Here is a 23594-nt window from a genome sequence, read left to right on the forward strand (position 1 = left end):
TTAGAGCTTTTCTCTTGTACGACGCAAGATCTACAGTTTGTTTCGCTTTCTTTTATGTACTGGAAGCATAGCTTGAACTTCTCTTACAGAAAAAGCAGATGAGGTGTCGCTGCTTCCACTATCACTTTCACTGTCACTATTTATCTCCAGACACGACTCCGAGACGATGCTGGCACCCGTGGGATGATTTTCAATTAGTTGATCACACGTCGACCCATCTCCCTTTCTTCCGAAGTTATTTCACGGGAAGAGGAGAAACCTTATTCGCAGAAATAGCGTAAAGCATACTCTAGAACATTAGCCGGATTCATGACTGTTCTTTGAAAGGAACATGTGTCAACTGGCTAGCGCAGAAGGCTCAAGGTAACTCGGTCGCATCACTTGGTCACCGGAGCTAACCACATCGAGCTATACGCTAACGCGTGTAATTCTATAAGACATTTCCGCATCGATTTCAGGACATTACAGATCGACATGGTAGCTTAAATTTGCACATTGCTTTCTTATGGATCCCTCATCCTTTCTACCAAATTTCATCGTCGACTTCGATATGACAGTATGGACAGTTCCCTTGTTAGGTGAAGAGCAATGGAAAAGCCATACCAACAGATCGGAAATACAACGTTGTAAAATCACAGAACGACAAAGGCGACATCTGGGATCTCCTTGGGCTGAGTTTGCGTGTACAATTAGAAGTCGAAGTCGGTCATAATCGTCATGCCAATGAGTACACATATGTAACAGAAGGCAAGAAGATTGTCAGAAAAGCGAACCATATAAAGATAGAGATGGCCACGTATGGCACACAAGTTTCTTGAATTGTTCTCAGATTCTCACGTGAAATTACGCGTCCATGAAAATGAAACCACACTTCTTCATAAAACGGCACTAATTCAGGATTTATTTCACTGCGGCTTACAGTCTGTCGAAACCAGTAATTGCAATAATATCTTTTGTTTCTCTTGGCTTAAAAGTTGAAGTTCCATGCATTTGCAGGACTTCAATTTCAGTTTGCTTGCCAATGCCAAACAAAAGGAAATGAAACTCCACTTTCCCGAGCCGGTTTCGCTAAACTTTTTCGTTGCAGTCGTTCAAGCCTTTCACAAATATCCTGAATTATTTCGTCAGTTAAGACAGTCGGTTGTTTAAATCGTCCTTTATTTAGCGCTGAAATCACAGTTTTGAATGTATTCACAATTCTCTTACTTCCGTAACGTGTTAACACTCGCGCTTCACGAAACTGTTCACAGAATTATTTCTCACTCTCAGCAGATTCATGCTTTAAAAATCTACAAATCACTAAAATACGATGTTAAACACTTAAAGCACTAAAGTGATCAATCACTACTGTATAATAAGTGGGGCTAGGAATTTAAATACCTATACACTGCCTTAAGGAAGACCTATAATAAAAATTGTTTAAAATATCGAAAAGGGATCAATAAACTGATAAAAAGGCCATAAGAATGCGAACGAAATTAATTCGTAATTTAAGTTTAATAACATAATTAATGAAATAGGAACGGGAGTACGACAGCTCTCACCGTTGTTGTTCAACTGTACGCTTGAGAAAGTAGTTAGAGATTGGAACAAAAGTAAAAAGAGTGCAATTGGACTGGGTTGCAAAAAGAAGAACATTAATATCAATTGTATTGCTTTTGCAGATGATATGGCCTTGTTTGCTGAAGCAATGGAGGAAGCAAGGGAGAAAATTCTTGAACAAGAGAAACAAGCAGCTGAAATAAATCTTCACATCTCCCTTGAAAAAACCGAAATCGTGACAAACAACGAACACCAACATTAATAGCTCAAAGTCGAAGGACAAAAAATTGAAGTAATACAACAAATCAAATATTTCAGAGAATGGATTAGTTGGAATGCTGTGGAATGCAGAGCAATGTAACCCAGGAAAAGTTAATTTGAACTGACCTCAACTAACAAAAGATACATACAACAAGAAATCCCTTTCATGGGGGTCCAAAAATAAACATTATAAGATAGTGATTAAACCAGAAGCTCTATACTCAGCAGAAACACAAAAATTGAATTATACAGTCCATATGGAGAAACTCGAGCTAAAAAGGAAAATATTAAGAAAGCTCATAGGACCAACATTTCAGGATAATAGATAATATACTGTATATCAAGAATGAAACACTCTACGAGAAAATTGAAAACTCACAGATACTATGCGAAAAAAGAGGGATACTATTTTATGGTCATTTTCTCAGAATGAACTCTAATAGATTCACCATACAAATCTTTGACTTCCGTAACCCTGAAACAAAACTCAACTAGCTTAAAGAAATTGAAAGGGACTTAGTAGAATTAAAAGTTACAGAAAAATGTATTATTCGATCGAACAGGTAAAGCAATAACTTAAGACGAAAATCTAAGGTTCAAAGACAAATATTTTTTGGTAGTGGCTTGACGTCGCACCGACACAGATAGGTCTTGTGGCGATCGGATAGGAAAGGCCTAGGAGTTGGAACGAAGCGGCCTTGGCCTTAAGGAAGGTACAGCCCCAACATTTGCCTGGTGTGAAAATGCGAAACCACCGTAAACCATCTACAGGGCTGCCGGCAGTGATATTCGAACCCACTATCTCCCGGATGCAAGCTTACATCCGCGAGCCCCTAACCGCACGGCCATTTCGCCCGGTACAGGCAAATGTACATTAAAAGCCAAACCTATTATCTTGGAAGACGAGAAGAAATGAAGATCAGAAATAATTAACAAATAATGGTCACTAAGAAGAGAACAACACAGAGAGAAGTAAATGATTAATTCCACCTACCCCAAAGAGGCTGAAACGAAATAGGAAGAAGGAGAAGAAGGAATACAATGCTTAAAATGCACAATTTCGGTGTTTTATGCAAAATACAGTGCAAAAGTATGTGTGTGAAATACTTCTTTTAGACAGTATACATTTTTAGATTAAAATTTGTTTTAAAATCCGGGTTTGTTAAAGAGAAGTACTTGCATAACTGAGAATGAAATGTTATTTACACTTCGAATGAATTCAGCGAACATCAAGGACATCGCCAACCTGGGGAAAGGAATTTAAATTAGGATAACTGGAATCATATTTGGATTAACCACACTAGGGTTACAAAAATTGGAATTCGGAAACCTTACCTCAGTAAGCTGTTCAGTATATCGCATCTCCAGGTTCTGCGGTGTAAAAGATCGTCGCTTTTTAGACAGCACTTTGCGAAACATCGAGAAAGTTCTCTCCTCATCGACGGAATTTAAGGGCTCATACTCGAAGCAAGTGAGATCTTCCTCTTTAAAAGACTCAAGACAAAATTTTCTTCCTTCAATATTTCACTTAACCTGCACGTAATATGATACCTCTGGCATTTTCGAGAACTACGTTCTACTTTTCGTTCCATTTCATTTCCTCTTTTTTCAGTTGTGATTCAAAATATGTATATGCTAGAGAAAAGATGTTTAGGAGGTGATGGAGGAACTAATGCTGATCCGAATTGAGGATAGGCAGTAAAAATCTAGTCAAAAAAGAAGGTGAAGTCGCAAAGAAACTATTAAAACACAAGAAAGGGGTAGAAAAGGTCCAATAACCCAAGAAAACGCCGAGAAAGGCAAAGCCACCGTTTTGTAATTTACAATGACCCAGAATAAACATATATTGTGTTGGACCTCGTCTTCGGACACTTGACAAAATAATAATTTTCTCAACTTCCGAGCCCTAGTAATAAGCACTCACGCTGTGCGTTGTACAAAAACTTACGGCAGACTAGGTAAGACCACGGGAGCGGGCGAGTTGGTCTTGCGGTAAGGGTCACGCATCTGTTAGTTTGAATTCCAGAGATAGTAGATTCGTACCCCACTGTCGATAACCCTGAATATGATTTTCAGTGGTTTACCATTTTCAAACGAGGCAAATGCTGGGGATGTACCTTAACTAAGGCCATGGCCTCTTCATCATTCCCGCTACCAGCCCTTTCCTATCCCATTGTCACCGCAAGACCTAAAGCAAAAAAGTAAGGAAAAAAAAGTAAAAAGTAAGATATTAATCACCTGGCTATTACATCATCCACTCGACCAGACACAGCTGACAACTCGATTGAGGCTCGCACTGTATACGCTTCAATAATGAAAACTCGTTACTCACTGGTTACTTAGCCATGACGGTTAATATTGTGCACTTTATAAACATAATCAGTGAGCGTATCAAGTAAATTACGTGTTCAACCAGCTTAGGTACAGAGCTCTACTAGCACCTGAACTTTACAGAACACAGGGTATGACAACGAATCTGTTATCTCCCACTAGGCAGCACCTAGCTCGCCCCTTGAGTGGGAGAATACAGTCTTTTCTTCCCGTCAGCTCGCTATGAGAGTCTCGCTTGTGTTAGCCGTAAACTCTTATTTGGTGGTGTTTAAGTTAACGAGCGCAAAAGTTAACCAGGAAACAGATGACGCTGTACTTAACTTTTTGAGACGAGAGACCTAGGATCTGGAAAGCGAGCTTATGGAGATGTGCGTTTAAACAAGTCAATCACTACTGTTGTTTTCTGGATTATTTCAATCTAATTTTTATATGTATTTAACTTTCATTTAAGTTTTACAATGTTTAGTCCCTCTGTGGTTGGGAGCGGTAGAATAACACTCATAGAATACCGTGCCTGTCCTAAGAGGCGACTAAACGGGGCTCCAGGGTCCTCTTTGGGGGGAGCGTCGGTTGGCATAGCCACCACTTACTTGTGCCAGGGTACTCACTTTCATCCACCCTATCTGACTTCTCTTGGTTGACTCTTGTTCTTTTCCTACCCCGATGGTATTAGAGCACTCGAGACCTAGGGAGCCTTTCATTCGAAGTGTCGGATCCCTTCTACTTTCTCTCTCTGATTAGCGTTTTATAGAGGATGGTTGCCTTGTTGTACCTCCTCTTTAAACAGTTATCACCATCACCAAAACTTGCACATTATTTAAAGTATTTTGCCGACCCTCGATGTAGGGGTAGCGTGCCTACCTCTTACCCGGAGCCCTCGGGTTCGATCCGCGGCCAGGTCAGGGATTTTTACCTGGATCTGATGGCTGATTCTAGGTCCACTCAGCCTACGTGATTTCAACTGAGGAGCTATCTGATGGTGAGATGGCATCCCCGGTCTAGAAAGCCAAGAATAACGGCCGAGAGAATTCGTCGTGCTGACCACACGACATCTAATGTCGTGGAAAAGAACCCGAGTTAATTCGTTAATAAATAAATCATCCTGCGTCCCACACAGAATCAACCTAGAACAAAACTTACTTTATTTTATTCTACGTTTAATTACGTGGGGTAGAAAGTTTTATCGTACCCAGTTAAAATTTTAAGGCAGGTTGAACAAAAGAATTGCTGTATTTATTCCATTTTCAACGGAGGGCTTAGATTGAAAATTCACAACTTTAAAACTATTGATCTGATCGTTACCAAACTTTAATACGTCTTAAAGTAATGTATTGTTAATCCGCATACCAAGCTTTTATTTCATTTTGCTAGTTGCTTTACGTCGCACCGACACAGATAGGTCTTATGGCGACGATGGGACAGGGAAGGGCTAGGAGTGGGAAGGAAGCGGCCGTGGCCTTAATTAAGGTACAGCCCCAGCATTTGCCTGGTGTGAAAATGGGAAACCACGGAAAACCATTTTCAGGGCTGCCGACAGTGGGGTTCGAACCTACTATCTCCCGAATACTGGATACTGACCGCACTTAAGCGACTGCAGCTATCCTCCACCAAAATTACTCACAGTTACCTACACATGGCAGATGCCGCCCACCCTCATCGGAGGGTCTACCTTACAAGGGCTGCACCCGGCTAGAAGTAAGCACACGAAATTAAATAGCAGTAAACAAATTCGGCTTGTTATGAAGGTCATGAGAATGTCAGGCTAAAATTAAAACTGCTTTATGCCTGCATACAATTGTTGATTTGTTTTTAAGTGGTTGGTTGTGTGAGAAGAAAGCAGTCTACCGGCCGGCAAGAACAATGCACTTGGCCCTGGAAACCCTAGCGATGTTGCCGGGTTTAACATCAATTGTACAATAAGTGGATATTTGTTGTTTCGTCAATTGTTTAAAAACTTTAGTGCACTAGCGCTCGATATACTGAAACGTATCGATCCAGGAAGATACGATTATTTATGAACGCCTCATGCATATCGTCGTTGCCGGGACAAACCTCCTATGTGACAATATTTTTGGAGATATACTGACCCTCAGCACATACATTATGAAGAGCAAGAATGCCTTGACCATATTCACACAATATTGCACCTTAGATGACAGAACTTCGGCCTCTGTGGTGTAGTGGTTAGCGTGATTAGCTGCCACCCCCGGAGGCACGGGTTCGATTCCCGGCTCTGCCATGAAATTTGAAAAGTGGTACGAGGGCTGCAACGGGGTCCACTTAGCCTCGGGAGGTCAACTGAGTAGAGGTGGGTTCGATTCCCACCTCAGCCATCCTGGAAGTAGTTTTCGGTGGTTTCCCGCTTCCCCTCCAGGCAAATGCCGGGATGGTACCTAACTTAAAGGCCACGGCCGCTTCCTTCCCTCTTCCTTGTCTATCCCTTCCTATCTTCCCATCCCCCAGCAAGGCCCCTGTTCAGCATAGAAGGTGAGGCTGCCTGGGCGAGGTACTGGTCATCCTTCCCAGTTGTATCCTGGACCCAGGACACTGCCCTTGAGGCGGTAGAGGCGGGATACCTCGCTGTGTCCGAGGGAAAACCAATCCTGGAGGGTAAACAGATTAAGAAAGAAAGAAGAAAGAAAGATGACAGAACCTTACCGGCCAAAGTTCTAAGCTAAAACATTTCACATACGGGGTTTAGTCCCGGCAGCGATGATATAATGTATTACGGCAGGGATTGAAGCTAGGATAGAGAGCCAGACAGTGAGACGATACGCGATAGCGTGGCCGACCCACGACGTGCAGGGTTCCCAACATTTTGCGGGAAACTACATTTTAGTTTCTACCTCTGCTAACGAGTCATCGAGATACCACCACCCCGCCACAAAAAGCGGGAAAATACAGTGGCGGAATGGTAATAAAATTCATTAAATTGCGTCAACAAGTGATATTCTATTAGTATGAAATGTAGCCGCGGTGTAGGGGGCAATGTGTCTGCCTGTCACCCGGCAGCTCCGGGTTCGATTACCGGCCGGGTCAGGTTTTTTATATTATAATGGTTAATATCCCTGGCCTGGGGACTGGGTGTTTGTGTCGTCCTTAATGTTCCTCTCCTCACATACAACACTCTATACTTTCGGAATTACACTTACACGCAGGTTCCTATCATATGGTCATTGTAGTGGCAAAATATCTGCGGAGGTCGACGCCACTTACAAATATAATTTAAAATAAAAAAGATAATATTGGTTAACTTTACTCTTCTTTCGATGTGATTAGATCAACTAATTTGCGCCCAATGTAATAAATAACTGATTTTTAAGGAGCGTGGGAAATAATGACAATATCGTAACGCCCACGTGAAAGCAAATGCTTCTAGGCTGATTATAGTGACTAACAGCGCTCAACCCACTAGAACGAGTGGAGCAGGATAAGGAGCTGAGAGGTCTGAATGGATTGTACGAGTGATAGCAGTATAGATTGAGGAGAGCGTGACCATTCAACTTCATTCTGACCAAGCAGACGGCATCGCCATGGAGCGTGCCAGAGAGACTCGAAACATGGACACTAATTATCGGCGTGATCCTGATGATGGTGCCGGATGTCATCACATGAATAAGTGAAGTTTGTACAGATATTAGCATGGGTTAGACTAGTTGGAATCGCTTACTTGTTTGCAAATAAATCTTTAACTGAGCCTCAAGGTAAACGAATAGTACACCAGGCAGGTTTAAGACCGAAGCACGTCTTAGTTGTGTGTATAGTTTTGTATGTGGGATCAGGTTATTGGTTTTGAGGGAAATGAGTTAGGATAGTATATCTTTGTAGTTTGTTCGCTGGTAAGTCATATCACGACTGGGGGCGTGAGATATGAGAGTTAGAGTCCTTAAACAGACGAAAGACGAGAGGACCTTGCAGCTATTCATATCTGGAAATAGTTCAATATGAGGGATAGTACAACCTAACAATAGATTGCATTAATGGTACTATGTGCTTGAATTTATAGTGATTTGAAGTGATGGGAGAGCAAGGTGGACCAACATTGAAATAGAATGCTCAAATATATTCAGGCAAAGGTACGAATTTACGGGAGGACGAGAGACGTGGACAGGGGCAAAAAAAGTAAGAAATGTTACGGCGAGATATGTGGTCTAGGGAATATTGTGTTAAAATGCATGCAAGGAATATGAACCAAGGGCTTTAAGATATTATATACTACGATAAATATGAAACATGGATTCTGAGATAGGAAATAATATGAGGAACATGATCGGAGGCCCTTGATATAGGAAGCATGCGATAAAAGAAATTATAGTAGAATTATGAACAAGGGTAAATTTGAAGAGAAAGACAATTGAATATTAAAAGCGCCCAGGCTATCGTTTGAAAGAGTGCAGAAGCCCACGAAACACGTGTGTCTCTCGTTGCATGTGTTTGCCTCTCCCGCCTAGGGAAGGTTGTTTATCTTGAGTATTTAAAGGCACGGGCTTACAATGAAAGAAGAGCAGCCGACAATGCCGTTGTCTGAGTTTTTGCCAGCTTAGATATGCTAACCCTCTACACAGAGTGTGTTTCCTGCATGTAAATTTGTTTCAGGTGCAGAGATAATTATTTGTGTCCCTTTTCTTTGAGTTTTTCTTAGTGTTCATCGTCATTTTATCGTTTTGGGAATAAGCTCGTAAGCTTATAAAGAGAAGTGAGATTCCGTGCTTATCCAATTGAAATGTGAACCGCGACCATATACAGAGTCAGTGATTATTTTGGGAGTATTTAGAGCGGTCCTGGACAAATGTTATTGTTGTATGTTTTAAACGTCAATGAATGTTAATATGCCAAACTATCTATTTTTCCCCGTGTTAAATAGGTAGACTTTCAATTATGTGTAAGTCTCCATCTGTTTAGACTAAAAAGATCATAATACACAGTTCAAAAATGTTAGGGTAACATGTATTGTAACGTTTAGTATGTGAACGTTAATTTGGTAGAGGGGGTTCCAATGGTCGTACAAGCATACCTTGAAACCTTAACTACTCAGGATATATTAAATCGAAGTTACACTCCATCTGCAGGCGCAGCCATGCATTAAACTGTCAGGTGACCCCTCAAAACAAGCTAAATAGCGGTGCGTCCGTGTATCGTTGTGAGGTATACAAACTACTGCGGTCATTTGAGCACGTTCTACGTCAACCAGCACATCCCACGAGACATCTTAACGAGGTTCAAGTCGCAAGGGCCGTCACTTTGATCGAGGAAGGATGGACTCTACGCCGTGTTGCTGTGGATCTCGATGTCCTTTCGCCAGTTATGCAACGCTTGTGGAATCGCTACAGTGAGACAGGCCTGTTCACAAGGACGGTTGGACAAGGTTGTGGACGCATGACAAACCCAGAGGTTGACCGATACCTGACCAACTGTGCGTTGCGGCGTCGTTCAGCAACTGCCAGAGAACTCAACAAGAGCTCAGGAGGGTCACTGGAGTCACGGTGTCACACCAAACAGTAAGGAACAGGTTAAGAGAAATGTCTTTACGACCCAGATGTCCTGTTCGAGTGCCCGGTTTAACGCAGTAACATCGCGCACCTCGCCTTCTGTTTGCCCGTACACATGTCAAATGGCAACTTCGCCAATGGAGACCTGTGTTGTTCACAGACGAGTCGAGATTTCCCTTGACACGGTGTGATGGACTTCAACGTGTATGGAGACGCTGTGGTGAGCAGTACATTCCAAATGTTGTCCAGGAAGGCGACCGATTCGGACAAGGTTCTGTGATAGTGTGGGGTGACATTAGTATTGATGGCCGTACGGATCTTGTCGTCGTCCATCGTAATCTTACCGCTGAGAGGTACATCGAGCAGATACTGCTACAGCATATGTTGGTTGCTACATGCGGTGTTGACCCTGAATTCATACTCATGCACGACAATGCCAGGGCTCATGTAGCGCGCATCACCAGAGCTGTCTTGCGAGAACTGGACATTCAAGGGATGGAATGGTCAGCAGTGAGTCCTGACTTTAATTCCTCCAAGCATATGTTGGATAGGCTTGGCAGAAATGTTCGTGAGCGTCCTGTTCCACCACACACTCTCCAAGACCTCGAACAGTCTCTCATTTAAGAATGGGAACTGATAACGCAACGTGACCTCCGTCGACTTATACGGAGCATGCCACGTAGGTGCCAAGTTGTAAAAAATGCTCGTGGAGGATATACACTATACTGAAGCTCTTCAACTGTGATAAAAATCCACCCTGGAGGACTGTTATCACTTTGTTTTCGCCCTTATTTGGACATTTCCGACTGTGTTCCGAAAATGATCACGAATCCATAGATGATATTTTGTTTACTTCAACGTTAAAGAATAGTTTATTTGGTAATGTACCTGCGTGTGAGGTATTGTTTCATGGAGCATGGTATACGTTCAAAAACATGTTCCCCTAATTTTTTAACCATGTTTCTTCACGAAAAAGGTGCTATCTCCCGTATCCAAAAAGTAAAGACGATGATGTAATTAATATGGGCAGTGGGCCCATCACCCAAATAATTATATACTAGGGTTTTATGTATTTTGTACAGCTTTTAGAGGTAATTATTCCAGATTTTATGTTTTTATCATTAAATTTGCCCAACATTATTTCGTTGAGTTCTCACTCACAATTATCTATTTTGATACCTGTCCTGTCAATTATATTTCAGAAAACCCATTTTTTAATTATCGAACAGACTACGTACTCACCGCTGTCTAGCCGGAGCCTACAGCAGACAGGATAATGTACAATATGATAGATAGAATTACGTAGTATATCTCGTATTGCACCGTGAATTCTGGCTTATGGGAAGTACCTCTTCGTTTCGTTAGTAATTAAGGCATCAGTGCACTTCGCAGAATTACTTGGAAACTTACTTTCCTTAGCAGTAGAGAAGAAGTCGTTGTTCCTTCAAAATGTCCCATTTCTAAGGGAACAACGAGAATTGCAAGCAAAATGAAAGATGCTGTGAGAGTCTTCACTGCTCGGTTCTGAAGGGAATGTAAAGGTTGAGTGATATTCCTTCAGCGTTGTAGTAATCTACAGGCCTTCGGGATGAGCAATGGTCACATGGTAGGCCATAGACCTTCGGGGCTCTTGTGCCATAGGGTTTGGTTTGGTTTTTATTTATTTTTTCGGGGGTTTGATTAACTCAGCAACTTAGCTGATGACTTCACGTCCCTAAGGGTGAGATTCAAGTCCCAGTCGATCCTGGATTGAGATATTCATCTAAAACATCACTAAGCATCCAAACTTAACTCCCCCAACCGAGACCAAAGTGAACCTGGGTGGCTCCAGCGACTCTAGAAATAACTAACTACTTTTTTCGGTTTTCGAAAACGCCGAGGTGCCGGAATTTACTGTAGTCCTGCATGGGTTATTTTACGCTAGTAAATATACCGACACGAGGGTGACATACCTGAGCACCTTCAAATAAGTTACCACTGGACTGAGCCAGGATCGAACCTGACATGCTAGGGTCAGAAGGCCAGCGCTTCAACCATTTGAGCCAGTCAGCCCGGCAAATAGCTTGGGTTAGTTAAGAAATATTGTTAAGAGTTATGTCGTTTTCAACTAAATGTTACCTGTTATTTACATTATTTACAATTATGATCATACCATATCATTGACAAACTTGAGTTAACAGACCAATTTGCGTATCGACACAGTTGCTCAAATTGACGGGCAAACAAAACATCGTCCTACAACATTCTGCCGCACTCTTTCGAATATCTTCGGCGTCTTTCGGATCACATCAGAGGCGAGTACAATCCTGGCAATTAATTCTACCGCATGGGGCAAATAAAACTGGTCCTGAAAACATAAGCCTGACGTGGAATTGAACCTTGCTATTGAAAAGAAGAACAGCCCACCACAGGAAGTGCTGGAAAACATGATGTCGATGCACCAATCAGTTGCTGTCACATATCGGCGCGTGTGCTTCTCCTGCATGCTCAACACGCGACGAAAGTTCGTCTGGACGCTTTAAAGCATGCGCAACGGTACTTTTGTAAGCGTAAAGTTGCAGGTCTTTTTTCGTAATGTTTCGACACGACGATCCCGTAATTCCCACTTGCACATATAAACGGCGTTGTGACTTCGTTCCAGGCTTTCCTTCACCCGAGCAATGCTTTCTGGTGTTCGAACTCTTTTCGGATAGTTGCGGTTTTTATTCGCTACAGATTCCGTTTCGCGCCATTTTGACACTAATGCCTATTGCTCACGGTAAAATGTTTCGTAAAATTTGTTGTACAATTCATTTTATAAAAATTTGGTGAAAACAAGTTGTGTTGCTCACGGTAAAATTATTTTATGAAATCCGTGGTAGCATCAGGATGGCCATCTATGAACTCACTTCTGAACTTAGATGTGTATATGCTGCCATCTATTGATAAACATTTAAAACAAGAATCAGCTGTTCAACTTACAGTGTGTTTGAGAGTGTGACTCCAAGAAAAAAAGCAAAACTTGCTGCTTTAGCTGCATTTATATGTTGTACAGTGGTAAAAAGGAAGAAAAGGAATGCCAGAAAATGCTGGACTCGGGATTGTATCAGAAAATAGAGAAGAGGGTAGAGGATTGCTGTCCTTGGTCGAAAATTAGTTGAGGTTAGAAGACCAGCATTCATATAGGAATTCGGCGATTGTGTCTTCTGCCTCTCTTCTTGCATTTCTGTTGTGGTAAAGTGGCGTTTTAACTTCGTACAAACAAGGATATTTCTGGTATTCGCCCAATAAAACTCTAACAGCTTCCTTCGCCCACCCGGATCCTGCCATTTTAGAAAGAAGTTTGTTTACAATCGAGCTTCACAATCTTCTCACGACGTAGCGCCAGCATCATCGTGATGTCAGCTTCACTGATTGGTTCGTTTCGTAAAATTAATTTTACGGAATAGAACATGTCTTATTTTATAAACAGTTTTATCAAAGGTTTTATAAAACTTGAATTTGACCGTGAGCAACAGAAATTTTGTAAAATTAAATTATTCTACAATAAATTTGACAGAAAATTTTACCGTGAGCAACAGGCATAAGTTTTGCATTGCACACTTTGCTGGAGGATTTGCCAAAACACTTCCAGTCCCAAACTCTTCCGCACAGGTTTTCATTGAATTGTGCTCCGAAAAACAGTCGACAAGGAAAACACGTGCTGTTTTATCGTGAGCACCATTTTGTGTTGCATTCAACTGATCACTAAACACGTCTACTTTTCTCACGCACTCACACGTAATGACACAGTGACGTACTCGAGATAGAGCATGCCGGAGATGTGCAAGGACAGACATGTGACTGTAATGGGTGTTCTTTAATAAGGGTGAATTCCGAGTCCGCCATTTTTCGAGCGAGTTTTATTTTTCCCACCCTGTATGTCCAAATACACGTGAACATTAGCTGTAAATAAATTGGATGTTCAAACCCTAGGTTCAATATTTCAAAATGTTCAACAGAACACACGCTATTTCCTGCTTAATTAGTACACACTTTTATGTAAACAACTGATATATACAGCATACTATGAAACTTACAACACTGGAAAGAGTTTAGGAAGAACTAAAGTAGCCGTTCTGCTCCGCATGATTCCTTGTAAATAGATCAGATAACTCGTTTTGATATGTCTGTCGTAATTATATTATTTTTCCTCCCCTTACTTCCTATTAAACAATAATCAACACCAATCACCACCACTTTCAATGGTTTCATAAAAATTTAATTAGAAGCGCGTTATGATTTGCCGCAGTTCTTAGTTAGAATTCATCCATCATGCCTTCTGTTTGGTGAAAATCCTATCCATAATATATTCGCCTTTTTATCCTGCAGTTCTTGATGTAAAGCTTGGTTTTGTCTCATAGAAGGCAATGGTACTTTTAATCGCAGTTCTTCTATGTACAGTAGAACGGTTGTCTTTCTAGCTCATAGGTTAGCCTCGAAGGCGCGTTTTTCGCCAGACAAAGAAATTTTTTTAAAAGATACATGGCCTTCACTCTTTCTAGTGTACCTAGGTTATCGTTCGATAGGTGTTCCCATATAATGTCTAAGTCATGACGGGGTCTGATCGTACGTACACATTTTTCGGTTAGCAGCATGTATGTTATTAAGAATGCTCTGCCATCTGTTGAATATATTTGGAAGCTGGGAGTGGTTAGACAATCAAAGAGTATCTAGCAGGGAACAGTATTTTTTCCGTGATCGAAGGAAATGTACAATCTCTGGCTTGACAGATAGTAATCAAACATGGCTACATGCAATTACATTACATACTGTACGTCCGAATATTAATGAAAGTGTTAGTCGCTTAGCAACCTGCTTAGTACAGAATTTATTGCGGGTTATGATTACTAAAAGTTGGCTGAACTTCGAGACCTATCAATGTATCATGATTCACCGGCAGATATTTCCGGAGAGAACAGAACAAAAATAAAGAAAATCTGTCCAGTAGAACGGACGGACGGACGGATTTGCCAATGCTGTTCACAGTACACTCTTTTAATATATAGATAATTTTCTGTTCTTCTTCTTATTATTTGTTTTGTTTCATGATTGTGACTACCACAATTCATCTAAATAGCTGATGCGTCATACTCTGTTCATATTAGAGATATTTTCTCAAAAATTAATTATTTTGTTTCTTGTGGTCACAGCTGTGTCCTTGATTGGTGCTGGTGAGATCCTCTACACCTCGGCGGAGTTTTGGAACAAAACTGCCTGTCTTCGACGCTTAGCAAACAGTAACTATGAGCTGGGGTTATGCAAATAACAATGGTCCGTCCACATGGGGTGGGTCCTTCCCAAATGCTGGTGGCAAAAGTCAGTCACCAATAAACATCGTCAAAGAGAACGTTCAATGCGATGCTACCTTAAACAAGCCACCTCTGGTATGCAAATACGGACCTAAAGCCAGCCAGTACATACTCAACTCGGGACATGGTGTGAAAGTACACATGGAAGCTAAAGGGTGTGGTCTTCAGGGTGGCCCCCTGGAGGGCAATTTCAGTCCCGACAATTGGCATTGCCACTGGGGAGCTACGTCTGAGGAAGGCTCAGAGCATACCATAGACGGTCAAGCCTATGCGGGTGAGATACACATAGTCCACTGGAACAGTACGAAATACAAATCATGCGAGGAAGCTGCTGACAAAGAAGACGGTCTAGCCGTTATTGGAATTCTGCTGAAAATTGGCAAGGCGCATGGTGAAATGCAGAAACTAGTTTCTCTTCTCCCACAGATACAATACAGCGAAGCAAAAGCGTCGATACCCAAAGGCATTGACATAGGCAAGTTTATTCCCGGATCAAAAATCTATTATACCTATCCTGGATCTCTGACTACCCCTCCGTGTACGGAAAATGTCACGTGGATAGTATTCAGGGATCCTATTGATGTATGTGAAGAACAGTTGGCTGCTTTTCGAACTGTCCTGGTTTACAAAGAAGGTGACAATGCTCCAAGTGATGGTAACGAGGGCAAAGTGGTCAAATGCTTCCGACCAGTCTGCGCGTTGAACGACAGAGTAGTGAGGGAAGGAAAAGCTAAATAGAAGCTGCTTCATATATGAAAAAACGACCACGTTTTTGCAGCTAATGACCTGATGGGCGTTAAATATCTTATCTACAGAAGACAAAAATAGACGCAAAGCTCAGGTAACTCCGCCTTTAAGGACCTTCCAACACCAATTTATAAATGTACAGTTTATACACACCTACAAATTATCTGTTTAGGGTACATGTGTAAATAAATTATTCATATCCATAGAGCTGTGTATTTGTAAAAAATGGTTTGGAAGTTACTCAAGTGATTGTAGCAAAAACCTACAGAAAAGTAAACACTAGCGAGCTGATTCGCGTAATGAGCAGAATAATGAAACCTAATTTTGTTACTGGAGAAACATTCCCAACTAGCACGGGGAGGTACCTCAGTTATATGACGTTCCAGCCAATACCTGTTAGTTTTTACTGCGAACACACGGGGACTCGCGGTAGGCTGAAGTATGCCACTCACGCTGGTTCATTAATTTGCACGTTTCCTCGGAGCCAAGAGTAGCATTGCCAAGCTAACAGTAGAGCTGATAGCTCACTTAGATAAATGGTGTGGAAACTGTAATATTCTAAATAAGTCTCCAATTACCAAGCATCAAAATTACGTCTCTGAACTTAAGTGCTGAATTTCTGAATCCTAGGTTAAAATATATTTATCAAATATTCGAAGTCCGCTGCATTTACATGGGTGAAATTTTCGATAGTATAAATAATTGCTGTTTGTGATTTAAAATCCAAAAGTAAAGCAGAACCATTTCTTTCTTTGCATGACGCATGCCACCCGAAACGTCATGGACGTCTACCGGCGTCAGTTAAGTTGTGTATCAGGATATGCGACGCATTGGGAATTCGGTGAGTTGGAAGATGAAGTCTTCACGACAAACTGACTACAAACACTGTGGGTCCAACTGCTCGCAAGCGGGCAAAGAATTAGTCACCCCTGGAGAAATCATTACAAGCACCATTTCATACCTTGTAACTCCGCTTCTGGACTTGATAACCACCTGGATTTAGTTGGAAAGTACATCGTATCCAGATTGAGCCACTCGGTGAGGATTTGATCCCGCAATTCCGCCAAATTGCGAACATGCTGATGTTGGCGTTTTGTCCGCTGTTCCAAAATGTCCTACATATTATCAATGGAATTTAAGTCCGGTGATTTTTTATGCTAATCGAGATCTAAAAGTATGCAGGAGTGTTAACCTGTCACACATGCATCTAGCCCGATGACCTTTGCTGTTGTCATCTTGAAAGCTCGAGGTATCAAGAGCATCCTCAACATGCAGATCTTGTCTTAAAGGCAACACCTCATCATCGAGAACGTTTAAACGTGCTGGTTCGTGCTTGAGGTCACCTCAGTGAGCGAACCCAATCCATGATACGATAAACACCCCCAAAACTTTACAGGCCCACCCCCAGCTTGAACCACACCTTGCACACATCCAGGATGAAATGCTTCATTTGGCCTTCGGTGCAATCGACGACGTGCGACATTGTACTGCAGGTAAAAACGTGATTCGTCAGATCACTTTACGTTCCGTCAGTCAGCTACTGTCCACGTTCGATGATTTCTAACACCTTTAAGGACGCTCAGCTTTAAGCCTTTGTGAGCAAAGGCCTCTTGCGAGGTGACCGACTCCAAATTTTCATTGCATGTAGTTCCCGATGCAATGATCTTTCGCTAACTAGGAGAGATGGACTTTCATTCATGAATGAAGCCATTCCTGTCAGGTTTGGAAGCGATTTTGGTTCAAAAGTCGTGAAACGCGTCTCCGGTCTCTCTCAGTCAGGATCTTTTTCCAACCATAATTCTGACGCTGTGTTTCGTGGCCACGTGTAGTACACCACTGCTTGTAGACACACTGAACTGTTCGCTGCGAAACACCAACAAATCCGGCAACTTCACGCCCAGTATAGCCATGGGCACCGTCAACATATAGTTACCCATTTTTGCTATTCTGTCACATCCTTACATCTACCCGTGATGAAGTACACTGTCCGCTTGAAACATCAATGCCTTACTGATCGCTACTGCCTTATGCTCACGCAGAGGCAGTGCGTGTGCGGTTGAGCAGGGGACTTGTTCGCTGAGCCATCCGTACAAGCTTAACGATCCACCTGTTCGTGCGCACTAGGGTGACTAATCTTTGTTCAGTGAACTTATGGCAACTATGTACATGGAATCCATGCGACGAAGTGGTTACACTAATCGTTACGTTATATGTCACGAATGCGTACTCGCTGTAACGAGCCTGACAGCGCAATTTTTAATACGATCCATAAGGAGCATTCCAGATAGACTACCGTATTTAGGCGAGTATATACCCGCCCGTGTGTAGGCCTCACCGTTGTTTTAAGACATATTTTGTAAAAAACGATAATCGAACATTTTCTTCGTGAAGGTGCTACGAAATATATTAACACTGTAAATTGTTTTGCTGCCTTGAATTCCATATTGTGCGACTTGAAGAGGGTGGTTACGTTGCAAGTAGTCTCAATTTCTTCCACCCAGCAATCCAGCCCGACATTTTTACCGGTACTGTAAATACCTAACCATAGTTCATTGAGGTTTTGGAAGTGTAAAGGTTAAACATGGGTCGCGTTCGAAAAAGTTATACAGCAGAGTTCAAATTAGTGGTGGTGAAATATGCAGAAGAAAGTCGTAAACGAAGGGACGGAAGGAAACGCGATATTAATCTTAAGAATGTCCGTCGTCGGATGAATCAGAAGACATCTTTCAAAAAACCTATAGAAACGGACAGGCTTTCGGAGTATAGAAGGAAAATACCCTCAGGTGGAAACAGAGAAGATAGAATATGTGCGCAAAACAAGAGTTCAGGGTATTGTTGTACGGTATCTTCAGCTTGAATCTCGAAAGATAGCCAGTAAACATAAGATATTTTGTCTACTGATTTTTAAAGGCAGCTCTGGATGGGTACGACGTTTTATGAAGTGACGTGATTTAGCAATAAGGCAACGGACAACAATGAATGCGACTTCTTCCGGAAACATACCAGGACAAGCTACTCGAGTTTCAATAACACGTAATCACGCTTCGAAAGAAGAATGACTACAACCTGGCGGACATCAGTAATGCTGACGAAACACCTGTGTTTTTTGACATGACAGTAAACGAGCTCGCTGCTAGCACAGTCCAGGTGCGTACAACACTGATGTTAGCGATCACTTCTGATCGGCAGAAACTTATACCATACGCAATTTTTTAAGCATAAGTCGTCAAAAACAGATCAGATGTAAGGCTTTTCAGGCGTTTGCTCTATTAACCAGCGTTTCTTCTTAGGTCTGACACTAGACTCACCACAGTGGGATGTGTCAGACCCTACCCTCTGACGCTAGGGTGTATGCAGGTGAACTTATCAGAAGCCCATTATAAGAGGCACAGTCTGATAACTGCATACGGGAGATAAATCTCCACAATGGAATTATTGCACGCCTAGCAATTCCGAATGGAAAATTCTAAGTTCCCATGGAGGGAATTCGATATTTTTCACCAATAGAGCATGTCAAAAACAGATCGGATGTAAGGCTTTTCAGGCGTTTGCTCTATTAACCAGTGTCTCCAAAGAAAACTTGCCATCAGGTGTTATTTTTCAAGTGCAACAAAACGGCTGGATGGCTGAAGACCTTTTCATGAACTGGTTAAAAACAGTGTGGTTTCGGCGACCGGGTGCACTCCTACGCCCACGTTCGATGCTTTTACTTGACAGTTTTCGAGATCCTTTGACAGATGGCATTAAGGAGAAGTGTCGACAAGAAAAGTGCGATATAGTAATGATTCCTGGTGGAATGGCTGGAATGTTGCAACCTCTCGTGTTTCTATCAACTGCCCTTCCAGGGCAAATTTGAGACGACAGTACCGTAACCGGATAGGCAGCGCAGGAGAAACGACTCCAACTGGATAACTTAAGACAGCTTTCATTTCATAGATGTGTGAATGGATTGCTGCAGCATGGAAGGAAATATCTCCAGACATTGTTCACAAAAAGTTTCAAGCTGACATCAATTTTGGAACTAGTGGACGGAACGAAAGACGACGCGGTGTGGAGTAGGCCTACGTCGGATACTGAAAATGAATATACTGTAGTGATGACCAAAGTATTACTGAGTGAACAATAATTCACCAAATGTAACAAATCAGGTAATAAAATTTTCATAAATTTTTCGTAAGTTTGCTTTGTTCCGAGTGTAAGCCCCACCCCAGTTTTTGTCTCGAAATGCTAATATGAAAAGTGGGGCCTATACACTCGTAAGTATGGTAATAACATTCTCACAAATTGACTTGACTGTAATTATAAGTTCAAAACACACTGTAAATACAGACACAAGGAAAGAAAATCAGTTGCTACTCAATATCTAGTCATTTAAAGAGAGTTTAGAATTGGAAATAGCACGAATTTCAAACAACGTATACCGTATTTTTATGGCATATACAGCAGTCCGCCACAATCGCAGAACTCCGTGTTGATCGGACAGTCACTTGTTAGTGTACTACTGGGCAATCACTTTCTCTTTACATTAATCATAACAGAAAATAGAACAGGTCCAATGCTTTTAATATTATTATTATTATTATTATTATTATTATTATTATTATTATTATTATCATTATGATTATTATTATTATAATCGTTTAGCCTCAGCTACCGTGAGCAGATACTTTGATTTGACGCCGTTTAGTCGGCTTGCGCTTCAAATTCGATGCTCCATTTATCTCCACCAGATGGCAGAGTAAACCGGATTCCTGGTGTACAATCGTGGCTGGGACTTGATTAATTTTGGTCGGATAAACATAAAACCGGTCGCCAGAGGTGGTTTTTCTTCTTTCATCGTGAGAAATGGCGTGCGGAACGCACAATCTTTTCCATACTTCAAAAAATCCGACTATCTCTGCCGGGACTGAATCACCGATCATAGGATCTGGAGGATTTTGCTCTACCACTCATCCATTAGAGCACGGCCATCCAGGCATTGCACTCTCAGAGCGCGCCCGTGCTCGGGGATCACTGGGCAATCAGACAAGCGCTCCTTCCCCTACCGCCACTACACTGTGGTAGCGAGGAGACCTGAGACAGACGGACGATGTGCGGACCGTGCTGACTAGATACGTACGTACATTCGTGCGGCCGACGGCTTTGTTTGTATTGTTGACATCATATTGATGTCATGCTCACGAATGTACGATGAGCTGAACATTGACAGAACTTTACATGCATGTTCATACAAAAGGGTGTATTCTTCATGCGGAAAGCCGCTGTAAAATTCTTCTAAACTTCGTGACATTAGAAAGCGGTCTTTAAGACGAACATTGCACTGCAGTTCGATCAACTCTAATTGAAATAGCTGTGCAGCACTGTCTAAACTAAGAAAAGATTGTCTAACAAATGCATCAAACACCGCTTGGAGTTCTGATAATACTGAAAATCTCCTTTCAAACTCTTCTTGTAATTTGCGAATTACCTGCAAGTACTCATCAAAGTCGACACCTTCTCTCACTCTTTCAAGTAACGGAAAATGTCCTGTGTTCCTTGCACGCAACTGGTTTTCCCACAAAATCAATTTTCTTTTGAGCGCTTGAATGTTTTCCACCAAATCGCAGATATTGTGCTTTTCGCCCTGAAGCGAAGTGTTCAAAGTATTCAGATGGGCACTAATGTAACTTAAGAATGCCAAGTCCGGCACCCACTTAGGACCACGCAAAAGACCTTTCACGTCGCAAAAGGTATCTGTTGCGTTCCGCAAACAAGAAACACGACGAAGCACCTTCGCCTCGCTCAGTCATCTTACTTCCACATGGTACGGGATATCCGGAGACTCCGCTTCGATGTCATCCAAGAACTCTTTGAAATGACGGTGCGTGAGTCCATGGGAGCGAAGAAAATTTATCATTCGCACAACTGTTCCCATTATATCTTTAAGCTCGGCGAATTTTGCACAGATTGCCTCCTGGTGTATCAAGCAGTCTATCGCCGCCATTAGAGTACTATCGTTCTCAACCATTTTTAATTTTACATAGCTCAGAAATCCGGTGCGTACACCACGTAAAGCAGGAGCTCCATTCGCCGTTACACTCGTCAACCACTCCCATTTTATTCCCATTGACTCAAAAACACCCTCCACAGCTTGGAAAATATCCAAAGCGGCAGTGGTGTCTTTGAGAGCTACCAAGTCTAGGAAATCCTCGTTGAACCGAAGATCCTCATCCACCCCTCGAATGAAAATAACGATATGAGCTGTGTCCGCAATGTCGGTTGATTCGTTGAGGGCGATGGAAAATGATACAAAATTTGCTACCTTCTCCATTAATTGCTGTTCCACATCAGCGGCCATATCGTCTATTCTGCGAGTCACAGTTTGAGGAGAAAGAGAGAATTTGTCAAATTTCTTAACTAGCTCCATAGGACAAATACATGCCACCGCATCTATTAGGCACTCCTTGATTAAATTCCCTTCCGTGAAGGGTTTCCCAGCTTTGGCAATTCGCAGCGAACATTTGTAACTTGCTCATAAAATGGGACCACCAAACTCACTCTCCTCAGTCTCCTGTCAGATAAAAATACGGCAAGTCACAGTTTTAGTTTTCTTCAGATAATTCAATCATTCCTCCATTCCGTTTGTAAACAAGCATTTTAGAAGTAAAACAATAATACTTACTGAACAGTGCTGCTTGAAATTTTCTTTCAATTCTTCCAACTTCGATTGGCGACTGGCGTCTGTCAAATCACCGTAATCATCGCTGTGGTTGGCACTGTAGTGCCGTTCTAAATTGTGTTTTTTTTTAAACACACTAAATAACGGTGGCGCAATAAACATTTGCCATGCCCTTCATAAGCTGTACAGAAAAATCATATTTCCCATTCTGCTTTAAAGGCTGCTGCTTCACCGCCCCTTCTTATTTTTGTATGATGTTCAGTCATGACAACTGCGAAACGTATTTAGTTACACGCTGTCAACAAAGCGCATTGGACTAGACTAGCGACTGATGGATCGGCTGCTCGCTTCGACGCGGCGGGCAGACCATCGCTCAGCCAGCCAAGCTCCTCCCACCTCTATTGAAACCACCTTCCTCCAAAGCGTTCCGAGCATTGGGTTAGATCGCTGATAGAGCGTTGTTTGGATGGCCCTGCATTAGAGAGAACTGATCCTTTGAATGAAGGTATTGCTAAAAGAATCAGAACGCCCATGAAGGGTGTGAAGATGAAAGACTGTATGTATCTCTTCCACGGGGTCCAACAGAAAAGCAGATATTGTTGCCATCCACCAGCAGACTCGAACAGTTGTTATTTTTAATCCAACCGTTCAATTTGAAAGAGAGTTATCCCACATAAAAGAAGCTGACCAGGAAAATAAGAGCATTTATGAACGACAGATCATTAAAGAAATAACATTCGCTCAGAAAACTGGTCCGTGATAAGTCTGCTATTCGGAAACAGAGGCAGTGTATTCAAGCATACCTGAGAAATCATTTGAAAACTAGCACACGACGCTGGAAATATTATAGTGGACATTTTAAAAGATTCAGTGTCTCTTTCAAATAATCACTTATGCTACTCCTAAATAATACAGTGTCTCCAGCTCCCAGCGGTGTATTCATAACCTCATACCCTCATGGTGACTCATTGCATAGCCACGAGGCGGTCCGTTAATCGAAGTTTTTTGTGTCGTGGGAAGCTGTGAAGTGATATGTTTGTTGCAAAAGCCCATGTGTCTGAATTACAGTAGAATTAATGAGATTAATTACATTATTACCCCGTTGAAATGTCTATGAAATTCCCGCTTGAATGTATGACACATATATAACAAACAAGTCATGTAAGCAGGTGTGTAGGCGATTTCAGGTCAGATTACCCAGGGTTCAATTTCCAGGTTGAAAAACAATTACATATA

At 41.9% G+C, this 23594-nt stretch overlaps 1 protein-coding gene across 1 annotated transcript; it reads left to right on the forward strand.

Moving 5' to 3' along the window:
* Positions 1-14887: 14887 nt before the first annotated feature.
* LOC136866838 (carbonic anhydrase 1-like) lies at positions 14888-15691 on the forward strand. Its single transcript, XM_068226861.1, has one exon. The coding sequence runs from the start codon at positions 14888-14890 to the stop codon at positions 15689-15691; it is 804 nt and encodes a 267-aa protein (XP_068082962.1).
* The last annotated feature ends 7903 nt before the right edge of the window (positions 15692-23594 follow it).

Source organism: Anabrus simplex, chromosome 3 (assembly GCF_040414725.1).
Source record: "Anabrus simplex isolate iqAnaSimp1 chromosome 3, ASM4041472v1, whole genome shotgun sequence".
In the NCBI taxonomy this organism is placed as follows: Eukaryota; Metazoa; Arthropoda; class Insecta; order Orthoptera; family Tettigoniidae; genus Anabrus; species Anabrus simplex.

Bases quoted from the DNA above. Each gene is read 5' to 3' on its own strand.
- LOC136866838 (XM_068226861.1), top strand. From the start codon at position 14,888: ATGAGCTGGGGTTATGCAAATAACAATGGTCCGTCCACATGGGGTGGG.